The following is an 18,767-nucleotide window of genomic DNA, read 5'->3' on the forward strand; positions in this document are numbered from 1 at the left end:
CACCTGAGTTCACACTAATACATTAGACGTACAAGAACTCAGCTCGTGTACCCTACACCTCATTAATTTTGCCCGCTATGAACACATATTCAAATGCACACACACGTATGTTCCCGGGTCACGAGGCTTTTAACTGTGAATGTTATCAGAGGAAATTATCAGGGCAGGCAGTCAAGGTTAATTCTCGGATAATTTATTTTAGATTGGTGAAGAGGGCGACGCTGATAAGTCGGCCCCACGCACCTCGCCGCGCTAATCGCTCCCTTCCACAGACTGACCGCTCACACCACAACGCCAAAGAGGTGGCGACCCACTGAAAGGGGGCGTGCGAGGTGGGAAGGAGGAGAGAGAGGAAGAATGTGTAATTTGGCGCCAGGTGATGGAGGAGTGAGGCTGTTGGTAATAGAATGCCCCGGTTACATTATACACTTAAACAATGTGACTTTCATCCTCACATGCATGAGCTCGCGCACACACACACACTCAGACCCACACGCTGCTCTTGCTGAAAAGGAACATCCTTCATTAGGCAGTTAAGGTGGACTAACATACACGTGATTCACAATACAAACTTAAAGTAAAAGTACAAAATGTCCCTGAAACCTTAAGGGTTTTTTTCCTTATTAGATTGGTGAGAAGGAGGAACATACAATACACACATTTTCTTGTAACTCTGTAGCTTGGAATGTTTGGCGAGTGATGAGGTGTATTGTGGGAAGGATTCCTTGTAACGTTAGATGCCAGGTTGAGAATGAGAGTTAGTCTGGAATCGACCGGTGCAGCAAACTGCCGTGACATTTACAGATGTGCGTCAACGTGTCGATCAACGCAGGGGAGGATGTTTATTGTACTTATTAGACAGAGGGGGAGGGGGGGGGTTCATTAAAGTGTGTGTCTGTGTGTGTATGGAGTCAGCACAAACCAGCCCACACGCACGCACACACACACACACCCACACCGTCACCTTGCACACTGAGTCAGCAGAAAGAAGAGCCTGGTGACACCGCTGATGAACCCAAGTGTTATTCTTCAATTAAAGTATGGACAAGCGGCGAGCCAAGCAGCTCCACTCAGGAGCGCTCAGGTTACGGGACGGCCAAATCCTTCTCTTCCTAAAAGCTCTCTTTCTGCCGCTCTATCTCCCATTCTGCCCCTCTGCTTTCCGGCTCAATCATCCCTCTGTCTCTGTCTCTGTCTCTCTCTCTCTGTGTGTGTGTGTGCGTAGGGCCGATGGCATGCAAACTCTCACATGTCAAACACATAGTTGCTAAGTTTCCTCATGACATACTTATGGGCTCCCTCCTCTGTCAGGGTGCCTGTCTGTCATACTGTATGGAGCTGGAGACCAGAAAGACCCACTCTGCCTGTAGTGACCTGCTGGGCCAGAAGAGGGCGTCGTTGCTGTGTGGTGAGCACTCAGACTTGTATTATGTAGACAAAATATAACATATCAGAGCGATGCAGACACCAGCATCGCCTTCATGTTTGGTGGGTTCACTTCCCAACTTTAATCTTTGATCATGTAGCACTCAGACTGTCTCTGCTTCGCTGACCACCTCTGCTTCTTCTTCTTCTCTGGCGTTTCCTCCTCTTCCTCGCCATGATGTCACAGCTGTTGCTCGGAAAAAAACCGAGCCCGGCCAACGGGTCAGGTGGCCGCTAATGAGTGAGACATCACACAGAAAATCCATTCTGTGACCCTAATCAACTTAGTAACCGAGAGGAAGTCACGACATCCACACAGCTACTTTCCGTGTGTGTGTGTGTGTGTGTGTGTGTGTGTGTGTGACGCAAAACGCGCTGACAACTCATGACCTGAGCATGCAGTAGATCTGACCGGCTGGCACGCGCGCACACACACGCACACGCACTGACCAATCGTCTACGTGTCCGAACACACATGCTGCCTGACTTCAAGCAGGTCCGCTTCCTCCTGTCGTGGAAACGGGGGCATATTTGGAGCGACTGGAAAGTCTTTGCCAAGTCAGCTGGGAATGACGAGGTGTGGCACAGCCATACCTCCGCCTCAGCAGATACATTTGACCTTGATCTTTCCTTTATTTATCATAATATTGGATAAAGATCCAGACTGTAATGCCTTCAAATCGCACTAATGGCGCATTCAGGGACATATTCAACATAATATTTGGACTAATGTTTTATTATATGACGCCAATAATGAATTGGAGCTTTAGTGTCCAAGATATGATATCCAGAGTGTTAATATGTCAGAAGGCTGAGATCATTTAACCCCTGAGAGCGTTTAAGACGTTCATGTTGCGCATCTTTGACGGGTTTTTTTTTTAAGATGCGCAACGGATGCGCCTCATTCTCCCAGGATGTGTGGAGCTTGTGAATAGGATCAGACCGACACACTGTGACGCGCCGTGTTACCGTCTGTGAAATCAAACCTCACTGTATCAGGATGCGCCGGTTCGTTTCCGCTCCCAAACAGCCCGTCGGTGCCGGATCGGGCTCAGCGGCTCGGCAGGTTCGCTTGTGAATCGGTGTTCGGGCGAAACTTTTGAAAAAAGCGTCGAAGCCTGTGAGCGCAGAGCTGCTGTATATCAGCCCATAGAGGACACACCTACCCCACTCTAATGACCCAATCACCACCTCCGTGACCACAGCTCACAGTCTGAGGCACTATGGAGACACCGAGGCAGCGGTGGCTTCTTGTGGACAGAGACCGTCAGCGGCAGTGACACACGGGACTGAATAACAGCGAGAAGACAAAGTTTGTGGGACGGATATCTGAGCGCGGTTTGTCTTTCAACGAACGTCACACTGATCATCGGCTTCAAGTTGCACACAGGAACAGGGCACAAGTTTCCAATGGACTTGGAGACGGTTGGCGCACGCAGCATGGGATTATGTGGATTGCATTTTTCTTCAAAGAAAACAAAGATCTGCTGAGGAACAATGTGAGACAACACGCGTCTTGGATTCTCGTGTTTCTGGATATCTTGAAAATCATTGGCAACAGTTGAGAAGCAAGCAGCAGAAGTTACGCAGAGGATACTAGCTCCGAGCCCGGGACCAGCATGGATCTGCCCGCTCGCTGCTCCCACAAGTTTTAGCAGCTCCGCTTCTGTTGTTATTGTTCTACTTGTAAACTTCATGCTCGAGGAGAAATCGCCTCACTGGCTTCTTGGATTTTAAAACGTCGACTGCCTTTGGATTTGATTTTTAACACAATGAACTTTATTGACAGTTTGACATTATTATTTTTGACGCTGTCAGCTGTCAAGGTGAGTCGAGAGTCCCGGAGGAGAGTTTGGACCCAGCGTGTTTCTGTTGACCTTCTGTGTGTGCGTGTGTGTGTGTGTGTGTGTGTAATGAGGCCGTTGGTCATTAATGTGACGCTCGCTCGTCCTTGCCGCTGCTCGCGAGGTCACCGCTCGGGTTGAAACCCGCCGGACTGTTTGGAGGCTTCGGGACCTTAAACAGCCATTACGCCGAGCTGACACCACACAATCCGAGCCCACACACTCGATCTGTGGCGCGTTATTGCGTCACGAATGTATCAAACGTGATTATTGTTCCCAAACAGTGTGAAGTTTGGTGCTGGGTCTGTTGCAGGCCTGATCTAAAACCACCTTGGCAGATATTATTACGCTTTAAAGGCGCAGCGGTCCGTTCTGAATTAGGCCATGTGAGCAGGTTCACTGGCACCGAGACTCGCATAGTTCAGCCTCATTCCGAAACAGACGCCACAACTTTTTTCACGCTGAAATGTTACATTCGCTCACACGTGGTTTCGGTAATTAATCAAGCAGACTCATCTCGTAGAGAATTTTAATGGCTGTCCAGAGAACACTGTAAATCGTTTCCCATATAATCATTAATGAAGAACAGCGTGTCCAGGGAGGCTGTGAGCAAAGGTTATTAAGGTGAAAAAAGCCTGAACGCACCAGCTGAACCGAAAGCTGCGCGTTATATTAACACCAATCTGACTTTAAATGGATATTAAACACTATAATACAGACTAAATCCAGTTACCACCTCAGGAATAACTCCTGTTTGGGTTCGAGACCAGCTGCTCCTGTCAAACCTGTTAAGCTTTAAATTCCACGTTGTCTAATAAAGCTTTTTATTGAAGCAACCGGTTTGTTTAAGCCACCTAATCATCGCGGAAATCCGCCTGCGTGGATCAACTGTTTCATTATTAATGGTCCTCTCATCACTCCGTCTGAGAGCCGGTGTTCGCAGCTTGACACCCATCACTTTAATAAAATCGCGTTTTGGGGGGGCTGTGGGGGTCTCAGCCACTCACGCCACCAGAAGGGGGCGGAGACTGCGGCACAGAACCAAGCGCCGCTTTCCACTTCTCATAATGGGATGGAAATGCGTGTCAGTCCCCGCGTTACACGACCTCATGACGCCGAGTCACTGAACGCAACACCGGGTCTCACGCAATATTGGCGAGATATTGCGCGGATAACAAGCGCGCGCACGTGTCTGTATGCGAGAGAGAGAGAGAGAAAGAGAGAGCGTGTGTGTGTGTGTGTGTGTGTGTGTGTGTGTCTGTGTGTCGGGAGAGAGGAGGCGCGCAGGGGGGCGTGCGTGCTGACGTGCCTGTGAGCAAAGCGAGAGAAAGTTGTGCGTCACGCGCACTCGGGCGGAGAGGTGCCAGATCTACGTCTGTGGTCAGAGCGGTGACAGCTGCCGGTTCACATTCCCGCCGGTCAAAACGGCGACGGTTATGAATCAGCGGCAGGAACGCGCGGAAAGCTGACATGAATGGAGGAAGCGCCGCAAAACAAGCGCACTAACAGAGCACTAAACCCCGCAGCGTGTTCCAGGTCAACCGCTCGCTGCTCCGCCACGTAGCTGCGGGACGTGAAAGCACCGAGGTCAGCTGATCCTCCGGCACATGAACCTAACATACGAGTCTGATCCCCAATAAGCACGTGAACGCAGCAGCGCAGAGGGTCTATCACTCTCATGTTTATGTTATACCCGTGACATTGGATGAGCTCATTGATATGTTGGCACTTGAACAGCCTGTGGAAGTCACATGAAGTCTCTGGTTGAAGATAAGATAAGTGTTCCTGCTGCAGTCTGCTAACCACTTGTGTCCCTTGCAGAGCGCCCACATACCGAGGGAAGGAGAGCGAGGTCCTCATGCCGGTACGTGTCCCACTGGGCACCGTGGGAATACACTCCACTCCGGGCTCCACGCCTGGCACGCCGCCAAACACACAGGCCCGATTTGAGGCTCACCTTGATGATATAGGGGCATTAGCGCCCCCTGGTGGTCGCCTGCGTAGCGTTGCCCCCTCTACTTATCTCTTTGTTTTTGTTTTTGTTTTTGTTTTGTTTTTATCTCCCTCAAACTCTCCCCCTTTGACCAGGCCAGGCCACTTTTACCCCTAAATCACAACCGCGCTCTCTCTCGTGCAACATTCCATTCGAACACGACTTGAGGTTCATTCAGGGAAATGTTGTGCTCTCTGGATTCTTTTGTCGAAATGGAATTTCAACCTCTTGGCCCACAATTTGGTCTTTGCACAACCCGGCTGTTGCCCAATCTAATTTGGACAATCAGGAGCTGAACTCGGTGATATTGTCCAGGGCCCAGTGTGTGTGTTTGCGTTGGCTCCCCATCAGGGTCTGAGGCCGAGTTTGCATTAGACTCGCTAATCCACCGAGAAATGCGTTACCTGTCTGTGTCCCAATCTCTTTCGACATCAGAACCCCTGCAGTGAATTAGAGAAGAAAACAGATTCTAACTCATAAAATACGCAGTACGATGATTTCCACTGGGGCTGCAGCCCTTAGGCGTTAGTTTTTGGCAAATTTGTACCTTTTAAGAGTCCATTTCTGTGCCAAACCTTTCACAGTAACTGTCTCTCTCTTTCTCTGTCCACTTGCATGTCTCAGTAAATATCCACTCTTTGTTTTTACATCACTTCTCTCTTTGCTTTTGCTGCCATTTTGTAACTCCTCGCTCTCTCCTGCAGTCATCCCCTTAATGGAGGTGTACAACAAGAGTCTGTGTAAGCCTCGGGAGCTGCTGGTGGAGATTCTGCAGGAGTACCCCGACGAGCTGGAGCACATCTTCATCCCGTCGTGCGTGGTGTTGACGCGCTGCGCCGGCTGCTGCAACGATGAGATGCTGCAGTGCACGCCGACATCCAGCCACAACGTCACCATGGAGGTCAGCAAGAAAACGCAACACAACACAATCCTGCGGGGAATCTTAGTAAACACGATATGAATCTTTCTCTCATCTTCTCATCTCCTCTTCCTACAGATTAAAAGAATAAAACAGCAAAAGCAGCAGAACGACATTTTCATGAGTTTCACAGAACACAGCGCATGTGAGTGTAGGTAAGAAACCCTGAACGCACCTTCACACACACACTCACACACTCACAGTGATTTGAATGCGGCCTGCGTGTTGCCACTTTGTCACTGACACATTGAGCGGAAGCGTTGGGAGAAGGAGTCGCCTCCTCACGCCGCCGCCGCTTCGACTCCAGGTCACAGCAGATCTCCGCCGTTCTCCCGTTCGCCATTTTGCTTTAATGTCACCTCATTCCATCAGATTGCTCAAACACGGCAGATAGACTTGTGCGAGCGTGGTTTGCTACCTAATCCTTTGTTTTCCCTGTGTGGCATGTAGAGGTCATTGTTGGAGCTCTGGGCCGATTGCATTAGTTATTGATCGCTGTGTGCAGATAAGTACTGTGTGTCCTCTCTGTACCCTCCAGTCACAGCAAGTTCACCTCTGCTGCTGCTCAGACTTCACGTCAGTCGCTCCTCCTGCATACGTTTGATGGAGCGATTGGTCTTTTTTTTGCGGCGCGGCATAAGCATAAGAAGCAGCATAAGCGTGTTTCTGTAATCCGTTCAATCCTCCTGTAGATTCAGGGATCAAGGCTGTCGACTAAAGGTGAACTGAATTAGTAAACATTTCCTTTTCTAGGAATGATTAAGTTCATCTCAGCCAATCAGTAACAATCGCGTCGTTTTGTATTCGCTGTGATTTCGGGAACGTTTTCCAGAGTTATGGCTGCTGTCTGAAACACAGCGGGGGGGTTTGGCAAAAGGAGGGGGGCGGCGCCATGCGTCATTGTCCCAATGTTCTGTGTGATGCAGCGTCAATCGTGAAGTTCACCACCCAAAGTTTATTAGACTGGAATGCAGGAGTTTGTTTCACTGTTTCAGTGTGTTGGACAGAAATCACATTAATCTCACACTGTACACACACACTGTACACACACACACACACGCACACACACTCGGGCGGCAGCTTATTTATTAACAGATGTGGAAAATCGAATGGAAAAAAAAATTGGCAAACAGGCTTTAGAGCACAAACACTCCGCCTAACTGTTGATATATTTGTGCCTCGGTGTGACCCTGGTTAGTGTCACAAAGTGTCTACTTATGGCAGGAAATGACAGGAAAGTGTCTGTCTGTCCTCCAAAATCCAAAAATCAGTGGATGATAAAAAGAAGGAAGGGTAAATGTGCTTCTGAAGCAGCAGAGGAGCTTCAGCGGGCAGAGAGACGATCTTTGCTCTTATCTGAGCTACTGGCTCCAAATGTGAGGCGTCCATCTGCAAAAACAGATACAAAACTGATAAAACCTCCATTTCTCTGAGTCGCATTGTTCCTCTGCATTCCAGCTCAAATCAAAGTTTATTTAGATCCTTCTGACTGATTTTTTACGGGGAAAAATAGGGGTTAAGCGTTTTATAAAGCTGCTATCTTTACATCTTTACGTGTGTGCGGCTGCTGGATCTATACGTCCTCCGCTCCGTCCCAAGTACACTGTGTCCACATACTTCCGTCAAACGTGGCTGCTGCGTGTGTGTGTGATCGCTCAGCACCATAAAACCATTCGGAGGTGCAGCTGTCAAGTTTTACTGCAGGTTTATGTCGCCGTAGAAACCACAAATAATTCATTTAGTAGCATTTTAATACGTCTTAAATGTGATTAACAGCGGTACATAAACCATCATGATGATGATGGCGGCGGCGGCCTTTGCGCTCCTCTCCCTGTGCTGCGGCTTCGGTCCGTCAAACAGGAAGCCGTTGCCGTGGCGGCCCTGAATGCAGCGGGGTTGTTTCCTCACACCTGCTGGCTCGTCGCCTCCTGCAGGCTGCCAGCACGTTTATTGCTCCACTCTGTTATCGCTCAACGCGGCCCAGAAGTGAAACTGACCCCGCAACCTGCTATTGTGTTGGTGTTTGTGCGTGTGTGTGAATCCCTGCATGTGTGTATCAATCGATGAACACACCCCTTTGTGTGGCTCTTTCTCAACGCGCCGGGTCGAGTTACCGAGCCGCCGGAAAAGCGAAAGTCGGCGTTATCACACTGTCGAGATGATGTCATTTTGAAAGGATCTGACGCGAGCCCACCCGTGCCGCCACCGCCACCGCCACCGCTGCTCCCCGGGCCCTCCGGTCGCTCCCTTCACTCCCGGGATGATGATTGCGACGTGTATCTGTTGACGGGCGCGCTGTGATCTAACGTGGCTTTGTTTTGTTTCCTGTCTTTCAGGTTAAAGAAAGGAGTGAGAGAGCAGAAAGAAAAGTGAGTAAAGCACTCTGTCTCTCTGTCTGAATGGAGGTTGGGGCTTTTTCAGGGAACAATGGAGACTTGAGATTTGATCTGTTTTGCTTTGCAAACAAACTCCGGCTCTCAGTCCTCGTCTTCGCCTCCCGCCGCCTAAATCCCTCCACGTTAATTCACCTCGTCTGCCACCATTTTTCTCACCTCTCTCTTATTTCTCGCTCGTTCACGCATGCATGCACAGCACACACGTTATAACACTCCGCTGCACACACACACGCACACACACACTCACACACACCTTTGGATGGGACGAACACACAGATCCCAGGTGATAAACGCAGGCAATGTGAAGTTAATCAACTCAGGTGAATGAGTGACACTTGATGAGGGCATCGACCTCGCCGCCTTTACTTTACACCTCCTCCCTTCTTCCTCTATCTCTTCTTTACATTCCTCTGCCCTCCTCTTTTACGGTTTCCATCCCACTTTAGCGGCGACTTGTTTTCCGTCTGTTTTACTGGCGGCTCTGATATAGATAACAGTGTTTTTGAAGATGCTGTTAAACCTTGGTCTTTATGGTCCCTCCTGCTCTGAGTGTTCTTCCTCCCTCATGCGGCAGGAGTCAGTGTGCGAGGGGTCGTTAAACCTCCTCGCTCTTCCTCCAATGAGGAACCATTAATACATCTCTACGGCCGGGTGGCTGCTGCTATTTTGGTTTTATGCAGGCTCTTCCAGATAAGCCTTCCTCCTCTTTAACCTTGTCTTCACTCTTTACGAGTCTTGACTCCGCTGGCGTGTTTCTCCGGAGGCTCCCTTGGCTCCTGCTGCCACCTGAAGCTTTAATCTTTAGTTTGACCACCGGCCGCTGACCTCCCGCTGTGACATTTGTGCCAGTTCAAAGCACTTGAGCAATAGTGAGAGTGAATCAGCTCTCCAAATGGGGAAATTGTTTCTTTCGACACACTGGGGCTTCATCCTGTTATGGTGATAGCTTTATCAGATACTAGCATGTGTGCTGCTTGTGACCACATGAGCTTGTTCGCCCGCCTGATCATTAAAAAGGAAAGCACACGGCATTCCTGTACGCTAACGCAGGTCAGGAGCTTGTTAATATGGGTTAGATCATCGGGTTTCACCTTGAGCTTTAAGCTGGAATAAGGAGGTGACGGCACGTTGCGATTGCCTCCATTTCCCAGAGATTCACCCGATGACATCATCATTAGCCGACTTAACAAGAGCCGTTTTGTCCCGGCTTATTTGATTGTAAAGTCGTTACGATTCGCAACTCCCAAGAACTTGATTTTGTTTTGGTCGACAAAGTCAGAGCTTCTGATTCTGACTCTAAATGCTCCGATGCACTTTTCCAAGCAGGAGGTTGAATCCCGAAACTATTCCGAGTTCACTCCTTGTCTTATTCTTACATATATCATTGAGACGTGTATCTGAGTGGTATATCTGCTTTCATAGTCTCTAATTTGACTCCAATGCTGCTACGGTTTGTGTTTCGTAAAGGAAAAAAAACGCTGCGATCCGAGACTTTCAGAGGCAAAACTCTAAAGTTGCAGGTTGATATTTTAATCCCGACTCGCACCTGTGAAGCGCGGCGACTGATGCACACGCCAGCGTTCATTGTGCTGCAGTTCTGGAGAGCCTGATTTAGGGAAGAAAGCTCTGACCCAGATGTCTGGAATGATTCAGAGTCTGCGCTCATTGTCCTCCTGCGCTCCTTCTGGGACATCTTAGAGCGGCTGACCTCTCCGATCCTCCAGAGATCCACTGGCAAATCTGCCGAGTCACCGTGCGGCCAGGTGACATTACGGCGGGAACACGCGGAGCTCCGTCGCTTCTCCTGCTGCTAAACATAGAAAGTGCTGCGGTGCGTCGTCGGTATAGATGTAACCGTGGTGACGGTGTTCTTCTTCATGTTGAAGGTTCTGCTCGCCATCCAATCGGGTCAAAGACGTCACATGACTCTTATGTGAGGCACCAGTGGGACAAAGTGACTCCAGCACGTGTTGGAGGATCAAATCCATCTACTTTGACTGTTTTGCCAGAAGTATAAGATCTTCTTGTAAATCATAATAACGGGTGATTAAGTCATGGGTTAAGTGGGAAACAGGAGCAGTCAGGTGGAAATAAGAGGAGGAAATATGGAAACCAGATTAACACCAGATTATTGTAATTATAAGCAGATTAATGCGACGCAGGAGCTCGGCTGCTTTAGAGCTGTCAGCACATTTACACGCTTTACTGCAAACATTAACACTTTATTCGAGAAATCTCTGTTTTTTTGGTCGTAGTCCCACTGGTGAGCTCCTCCTCCTCACACACACACACACACACACACACACACACACACACACACACACACACACGTCCTCCATCCTGCATGCTGCATGCAGCAGCTTCAGCTCCATCAATCTCATCATGAAGTCGTGAATCGTAAACAAAATGAAGGCTTATGTTTGACTGATTTGGGTTTGTTTTTTTGTCTTTGCCCTGCTGTTGATTGATGTTCCGGGCTTCGAGTCCTCCGTGTTGGATCACACGAGTACTGAGCACACAAACACACACACACGTCCACTCTCTCAGGCATCTCTCCTCGTTCTCTTCCCCTCTCTCTCTCTCTCTCTCTCTCTCTCTCCCTCTCTTCCAGACGACCCCGGACAGGCAAAGAGAAAACGAAAAAGAGAAAACGAAAGAAAAACCGCGAGAAATCAAACCCCGACGCGTACGTCAGCTCCGCCTTCTCCACCTACCTGCACCTGAGTGTCGCGCTTCTCATGGTTAAGCTGGTTTGGGAGGAGCTCCTCTGCCCCTTTTAACCCCTTCATCCCCCCCTCCCCCCTCCAATTTCCGCTCGCATGCTGCTTCTGTGATCGTCTGTCTCGTCCTAACCACACACACACACTCGTCCACGTCGGCGCCTCTGTCACTCCGCTAACATGTCTCGCCTAACCAAGTCACGTGTCACTGTTGGAGCACTAGCACCCCATACACACTCATCACCCAAACCCTCGTCTAACCTCCTCGTCTCCCCGATAGACGATAGAAACCCGAGTCGCCCCGAAACATCCCGTCAGACACAGATTTGCTTTTTCCACATTGATCATGGTTGAAGGTTTAAATCCCAGTTTGTCGGTTAGCTGTGAGCGGAGGCCTTTGCGTGGCAGCAGCTGTTGCTCGTGTGTATCTGTGTGGGGAATCGCTCGGCCGTCACTGTTGAGTCTTTGCTGCTTTGCTGTGTCTCCTCTTCCTCTTTGTTCTCTTCATCTTTCCCAAACAGGTTTTTTTCTGTTCTGTTCATCATGCTGGTACTTTTTTTTTCATGTATTGTGACGATGTGAGAGATGCCAATCTGATGCTGATGCTTGTCTTCTTTTTGAGGGGGAGATCATGTGGAACATTGTAAAACAAGTTGTGTTTTTGTGTTGCATCTTTGCTTTTGTCTCCACGAATCTCCTCATATTTTGCTTTATGATCTCATGTTTGTGTCTTAATGTGATTGAATACTTGTGTGTTGATTTTTGTAATGTACATCTCTGAGATGTCTATGCACTACCTGAGCCTCCATCTGTTCCGTTCTCCCTCCGTGTGAAGAGTTGAAGCAGCATTTTTCTCTGTTTTTCTGAATTTGTCTCTCTGTGGGAAAAGTAGCATTTTTTTTCTCTCAGTCTTTGCTCAATAAAACGAAATCGTTCATCCCTGAGCACCAAGCAGACCCTCGAGTCTTCTTTATCAGAGAAACACTAGTTCAATGTTCGCGACCCGCATGGAGGTCCAGCTCGCTCGCTCGTTCGCTCGCTGCATGGCTAATGAACGCCAGGGGTCAATCAACCAGGAAGGGGGGGTCAAGAGGAATCGGGGAGGAAAAAATTGGGTCACTTTTTTGCGTGGAGTTTGGCCTGCTGCTCTCTCTGTGTCTGTGGGAACAAAACTCAGTTTGTTGGTCTTGGAAGTGCAAAAGTGTAAAAGTGCAGCATGGAGCAACTTCTAACCGCGCCGAAACAACAACCTATTAATCCGTCTCTGTCTCTCTCTCTCTCTCGCTATCGCTCTCTCTCTCTCTCTCTCTCTTGCTCTCTCTCTCTCCCTCTCCCTCTCTCTCTGTAGTGTGTGCGAGCCGTGTTGTGATCAGTGCTCGGAGAGGAGGAAGCGCTTATTCGTTCAGGACCCCGTAACCTGCCGGTGCTCCTGCAAACACACGGTCGAGATCTGTCAAGAGCGCCAGCAAGAGCTCAACGAGAGGACCTGCAAGTAAGTGCCGGCGCGTTCACGCAGCGTGACACCGCCCGTCGCCACGTTCAGTCCCACGTTCAGTCCCACGTTCAGCCCCCCCGCTGTGTCTCGCCTGTATGCCAATGCACCTTCTCCCCTTCGTCTTTCATTAGATGTGACAAGCCAAGAAGATGAGAGAGGAGGGAGCGGCAGATGTACAAGATGAAGGAATATTCTAGAAATATTTCACAGCACAGCACTTTGACCTTTGAACCGTAAGCTCTTCTTTTCTGTGGAAAGCATTCCCCCTGGACTGACTGAGAGAGAACAAAGAGAAAGACTGAAAGGACTTGAGTTTCCCTCCCACTGTATATCTGTGTGTACATAGACCACCACAAAATAGTACAGAATGTTTATGCTGCTAAGAAAACACATAACTAAACCATCATTTGAGAAAACGAAACAACAACAACAACAACAACAACAAAAACAAAAAAAGCAAATGGCCGCCATGTGGTGTTGCATTTTACTTCTAACAGGCTTTGTGATGCAGCTGTTTCCTCGTCTTGTCGTCAGTTCATTTTATGCAATTACTTCACTGGATAATGAGTCTACTGTGGTTGTGTGTCAATCGTTAAAACAAAAATAAGAAACAGAAATGACGAAACCTCTCGATTAACTGCGAAAAACGGCTGCAGGAGAACTCGGGGGCAAAAAGAGAGAGATGAGGAGAGAGAGAGAGAGAGAGGCAGGGCGCTCCTCTCCCTCTCTCTCTGTCTCCATGGACGATGGACAGATGGATTTTTTTGGGACAAACGACGATGGGAGTCTTGGATCTTGTCTCTTGTTTTCGAGGACTGATGGACGTTCATGTTCTCACCATTGAAGAGACGTTCAAGTGCCATACGCGTCTAAAGGGATACTGTTATCAATATAGCCTATATTGGTATATCTTACATGAAAACCACTGAAACCATCTATACTGTAGTTTGATTCCATTTTGAGAAAAAAAACTGTGCCTCACGAAATGTACTGAGAAAATCCTTTGAATGCTTTTTAAATTATTTTGGTTTTTTGTTTTTTTTTGGCGGGGGGTCGTGAACGTAGTTTTGTTAGCAGTTGAGCTCAATGCAGAATTCATTGATTACATATCTTCCTCTCTGTACTTGTACATACATAATACGGCTTTATACCATAGTCCATCTAGATAATTTATAATGTTATAGAGTATTTTTCAGTATTCAGTCTACACATAATTTGGTCTATTTATATATGCAGTGTTATGTACCTTTGGCTGTCTCATGTCCCCTCCTGTGCCCTCCCTCCCCCATGTGTCAGGTCACTGATGGCTTCTCTCTGCTCAGCATGGAGACTCTGTGCTTTTTTAAGAAACACAACGACGGGAAAACAAAAAAAAATCCAAAACAAGTGTGTTAACATTCCCTAAATGGATCATTTGTACTGATGTCGCCTCCGTTTGGATTGTTTCACCCCCCCCTAATCTCAAGGTGTGGGTGCTGTGTGTCCTCTCAACACCTGCTTCGGCCGCTGTGAGTGTGATTACCTGTGTGTGTGCGTGTGTGTGTGCTGGTGTGTGTGTGCGTGTGTGTCTTTGCATCTGTATCTGTGCATACTGGTGTTTAGGTGTTTGGTGTATTTAAGTAGGTGACCCATGTTTGCCCGTCCTGCAAGATACCAATAAGAATAAAGTGCTGCTACCAGTTGACAGCGAACACGAGCAGGTCAGCAGCTCCATCAGCTCTCTGCCATCGGCCCCACCAGCCTCCTTATCCGCTCTGTCTGTCTCCTCTCCACTATTAACATGTTCCTCTGTGTTTATGTAAAGCAGTAAAGCATATTTATTTTCAAATTATATTGTTTTTTATATAAAATAAGGAAAAGGTTGCTGTGTTGTGAATGCTGTGTTTTCAAGAGATTTCATTAGGGGACATGTGAGTTTTCCATGTTTATGTGCAGCGAGTTGATACACGTTTTAATTACCAACTCCTGAAGAATGTAAAAAAAAATAAGAATATAAAGTAGTAAGAAATTCCTCCTCCACGCTTTTCATGAAATACAGACAGACATGCAGGATTATGAATAAAATGGCACTTTGAAGCAGTGTGCAGTAATTTCATCTTTATATGGGACTGTAGAGGAGGAAAACTGTTCGATAAGAATAATAATAAACATGCCAAAGTATTAATAAAAGAGTTAATCGTGTAAAGCTTTGGACGTTGGACAGCGTCAGGTCTCAGTTTGGTCAGTTAACGTCTCCGTCCAGGTCAGGGGATGTGGAGTAGAAGCAGCTGAAGGACTCCATGTTTGGGCCTCTTCAGTCCTTCACACCTTCAGCCACGTGAGGCCTGCAGTCATGTGACAAGTCACCCGTCCAACATTCTCCATTCATGTGAGGACTGACTCTGGTGACCTTCACATGACGGCGACTATCAATCCAAGTGTGAACGAGTCTGAGGTCAGGTAGCCCCGCTTTGCCAGGTCTTAGTCACAGTTATCGTCTCTTGAGGTTCTAGGTGGTCCGAGTCATTGGCTAGTAGCAGACAAAGGCAGCTGGACTCTAGGTGATTAAGCTTGAAGATGTTTTATTGCTCGTTAATGTAGCTTCATCACTTCTGAGTCGCTCTGAGAGTTGTTCACATGTTGGCCGAGCTGATGCCACAAGTCCAAAGAAGAAACGTTAGCTAGCTAGCAAACTGGAACCAATGAAGTGCTGAGGACGGACGGTTGTGGAGACAAACATTCAGGTCACGTCATGGAATCACCATCTATTTGGATGGCACAACGTCCTCAAGACTAAATGAGTCCAGTTGCCCTGACCTGCTACTGTTGGATACACAGTTATCAGAAACTAAAATTTAACTAATTTAAAAATGATTCACAAGACAAGTCCATGTCAGTAGAGTTGAAGTCTAACAGAGGCTCATCCAACCTGATTACCACATAGCTGCTGTGTGTGTCAGACTGGGAACAATCCAGGTTCCAGGATAAAGGTTCAAACTTTCCTTGCCAACCTTGCATCATCTATCTTTCCACATGAATTCAAAGTTGCAAAATTGCACCGGTCTATTCATCCATAACGAGGGTCCAGTCCAGGGTCTCTCACACTGGCTGCTGGGTTTTGTCGAGCTTAGTGAGACTGAATTCTGGGTGAGGAAAATAAGGCAATATCTATTCAGCGGGGGAAGCAAAGGCGTCATGCCCCCTTGAAGTAAGTGGGCTGAAAACTGCGGCGTGACTGCACATTTTAAGCAGCTTCACCACGTCGGCTCCATGTGAGACTGACCGCGCCTGTGCCAGACTTTCCCTGACGCTTCAAACGCCTCAGCGGAAAACTAAACTGAAAAGTGGCTTGTTTGCAGCGTAAACATTGATTTTCCTTCGACAAAACAAAGTTTGCAGCTACACCAGTTAGACACGCCTGAGGTGGGAGTGGACTCAAAGCTTTAAATATGATCTGAAGTAGTTCTGAACCAACGAAACACCATCCATTGATTTATGGAGCTATTGAAGCAGGGAGGGCTAGGTGCTGTACGCCTAGCATTAGCCTACACCTTTGAGTCACCATCACAAATCAAACAGAGACTGTATAAAGTATGTTAAATATCAAAGCAGGTCATCATAGCAGCATGTGGGAGGCTAGCAGGTCTTTGACGTGTAAAAAGCTCAGTAATGTGCACCGTCATGCTGTATGAAGCCACAGCGCTGCGCTAGCATGGCTTTGCTAGGTTAGTCGTAACAAATGGTGGCTACGAGCAGGAATCTGTTAAGTTCTGCCGTGACCTCTGACTAATGTCTGACTGGTGAAAACAGTGAACATTCTCCCTTGGCCCTTGAAGTATTTTCGTGCTCTTTCTTGTTTGTGTGTTCGAAAATGAACCAAACCACAAAGTTTGACTCATTCTGTTACAACATATCGCTTCGATTGCTGTTGGTGCTATTTTCATTCCCTTGCTAAATCAAGACGCACTAACCAATAACGTACTACGTGTTTATCAAAACCTCAAACTTCAACAAACTTAAAATCTGTTTAGGTTACACGCCTGTCAATCAAAATGTGCTGTTAAAAACGTCCTTTGCTTCATTTGTGTGTCATTTTAACAGTTTAATTTTCTGTAATGTGGTGTTTTAATGTCTCTTGTCTTTTCCAAAGGACAGCTTAGCCTGACTGATCCCCCCCCAGATTAAGTTGAGGTTGTTGGGTCTTTGGCTGTGTTTGTTTTGAAACTCGCTCCCTCTTAGTGCCGTTGCCAGATTAGCTCGAGCTGCCGCCGCCGTGCAGCAGCTCTGCTCGCCTGCACAGACGCACTCTCTTTACGTGCATACCTCCATATATACCACACAATAATCCCAGTGAATTGAGGGGCCCCCTTGCTCAGCGAAACACCCCAAAGAATGTCCTAAACCGTCTAATCTGTGATTTACCATGAAAGCCTGTGAGCTCGCTGCCTGTCTGCCATGTTAGATAGCAAACAAGCTCACAAACATTATATTAACCTCAATCGCAGCGATAATGTCACTTTATGGGGAGTTTAGTTGTTCGGTTCTATTTATCAACCCTGTAACAAACTGTTGAGGGTTATTCTGCAAAGCTTAATGTGTATCAATCATCATGTTTCAGTAACTTTTAAAACACTGAAAATAATAAGAGTATGTATGGTGTATGTGTGTGTGTGTTTGTGTGTGAGAGAGAGAGAGAGAGACAGCGATAAAGCTAAAGCTTGTTTGTGCACTGTCAATTCACTTTCCTTTCACGCCCATCTCAAACTCCTCACTCATTGATGGACTCATCACTCACTTTTGGACGTCAGACAAGTCAGTCCCCGCCTGTGTGTGTGTGTGTGAGGCGTTGTGTGTCCATTCGTGCTGTGACAATGTTTGGTGCTGACTCATCTCTGCTTTCCTTGTGAGCAATAAACACAAAGATTTTAAAATGGCAAGATAGTACCGCTGCTGATGTTGTGTCGTCATCAAGGTCTTATTTTGTTGGTTACTGTTACTCGTAGTACCTTTTGAACTTGGTAACCACAATAACAAAAGCTGCCATGGAGACGTTCCACCTGCAGGATTTGTGGGTCATAACCTTTATGTGATTTTAGATTTCATAATGTTTTATAACTTTCTCTTTTGTTGAAGTGTGTCAAAGTTGAAGTTGTATCTCAATAATGTCACTTGTGAGGTCAAGTTAACATCTACACTCTCTTTTTATCTATACGTACTCATCCACTCAGTCACACCGAAGACTCCAAATCAGCCAACCTGCATGACTTTGGACTGTGGGAGGAAGATGCAGCTCCACACAGAAGGTTAACTTGTTAAACTATTATTGAGGCAGTAAATCGTTTCCTTTTCTAATATCACGATAACACAGGCTTTAATTGAGTAACAGACTTAGATTACTCCGGCTCGTCCAAGTCATGCGTTTCCTCAATAAGCGGACTCGTCTAATTCTCCCCTTACGCAAGCAAACTGTGGAATCCTACAGAATCCATCTTTGTGTGCGTGCTAAGTGCTTCTTTACACTAATGGCAGTACAGATTGGAGCGTAATGACACCGTGCACCTCTGAGTTCAGATGGAATCAAGACTTTCAGGTCCAAACTGTGAAGCAGATTAAACAGCAATGTAAGTGTCAAGATGTGCACAAGTGTAATTAACATTACGAAACGTTTAGTAACATTTAGTATCAGGGGACTGGCACGGTAACACCTAAGTGGAATGCAGCCATGATTTATGTTATTAGTTACAGATGTGTTTGACAAGTGGGGAGGTGTGAGCGAAGGAGCTGCTGCTGCAGCTGTAAAACCTCCGACAGCAGGTTGAGGGGACGAGCGGCCAACGTGCTCGCAGGCAGGTAGAGCAGAGCTCCACCTGGGGGCGTGGCCTATCAGATATGTGCTGGCTCACACGTACGGCTACAGCATCTGCTCTATATTTACCCACCTTTACAAGTCATTGTGAGTATCCCTAATGAGTCATGAGGCAGGGAAATGGAGACGG

At 47.4% G+C, this 18,767-nt stretch overlaps 1 protein-coding gene across 4 annotated transcripts; it reads left to right on the forward strand.

Annotated features, from left to right (window-relative positions):
• The first annotated feature begins 2,173 nt into the window (after positions 1–2,173).
• Positions 2,174–14,655, forward strand: vegfab (vascular endothelial growth factor Ab). Of its 4 annotated transcripts, none has more exons than XM_076160117.1 (8): positions 2,316–3,251; positions 5,091–5,133; positions 5,967–6,163; positions 6,260–6,336; positions 8,518–8,550; positions 11,189–11,263; positions 12,646–12,789; positions 12,924–14,655. In XM_076160117.1, the coding sequence occupies exons 1-8, from the start codon at positions 3,198–3,200 to the stop codon at positions 12,943–12,945; spliced, it is 645 nt and encodes a 214-aa protein (XP_076016232.1). In that variant the 5' UTR covers positions 2,316–3,197; the 3' UTR covers positions 12,946–14,655. The 4 variants fall into 4 exon arrangements, with proteins under 4 accessions (XP_076016233.1, XP_076016232.1, XP_076016235.1 ...); XM_076160121.1 differs by lacking the exon at positions 2,316–3,251 and adding an exon at positions 3,294–4,856; XM_076160120.1 differs by lacking the exon at positions 11,189–11,263 and having other exon boundaries at positions 2,324–3,251.
• Positions 14,656–18,767: the final 4,112 nt, after the last annotated feature.

The sequence above is a fragment of the Genypterus blacodes genome, unplaced genomic scaffold (genome assembly GCF_046128005.1).
Source record: "Genypterus blacodes isolate CSIRO-AG114 ecotype Tasmania unplaced genomic scaffold, CSIRO-AGI_Gbla_v1 ptg000104l_1, whole genome shotgun sequence".
NCBI lineage: Eukaryota > Metazoa > Chordata > Actinopteri > Ophidiiformes > Ophidiidae > Genypterus > Genypterus blacodes.

What these genes read in the sequence shown, in the direction of transcription:
- vegfab (XM_076160117.1), top strand. Translation starts at nt 3,198, where the DNA reads ATGAACTTTATTGACAGTTTGACATTATTATTTTTGACGCTGTCAGCT. An exon ending in CACAGCGCATGTGAGTGTAG is followed by an intron (nt 6,337 to 8,517) that starts GTAAGAAACCCT and finishes CCTGTCTTTCAG; the next exon opens with GTTAAAGAAAGGAGTGAGAG. An exon ending in GAGAAATCAAACCCCGACGC is followed by an intron (nt 11,264 to 12,645) that starts GTACGTCAGCTC and finishes CTCTCTCTGTAG; the next exon opens with TGTGTGCGAGCCGTGTTGTG.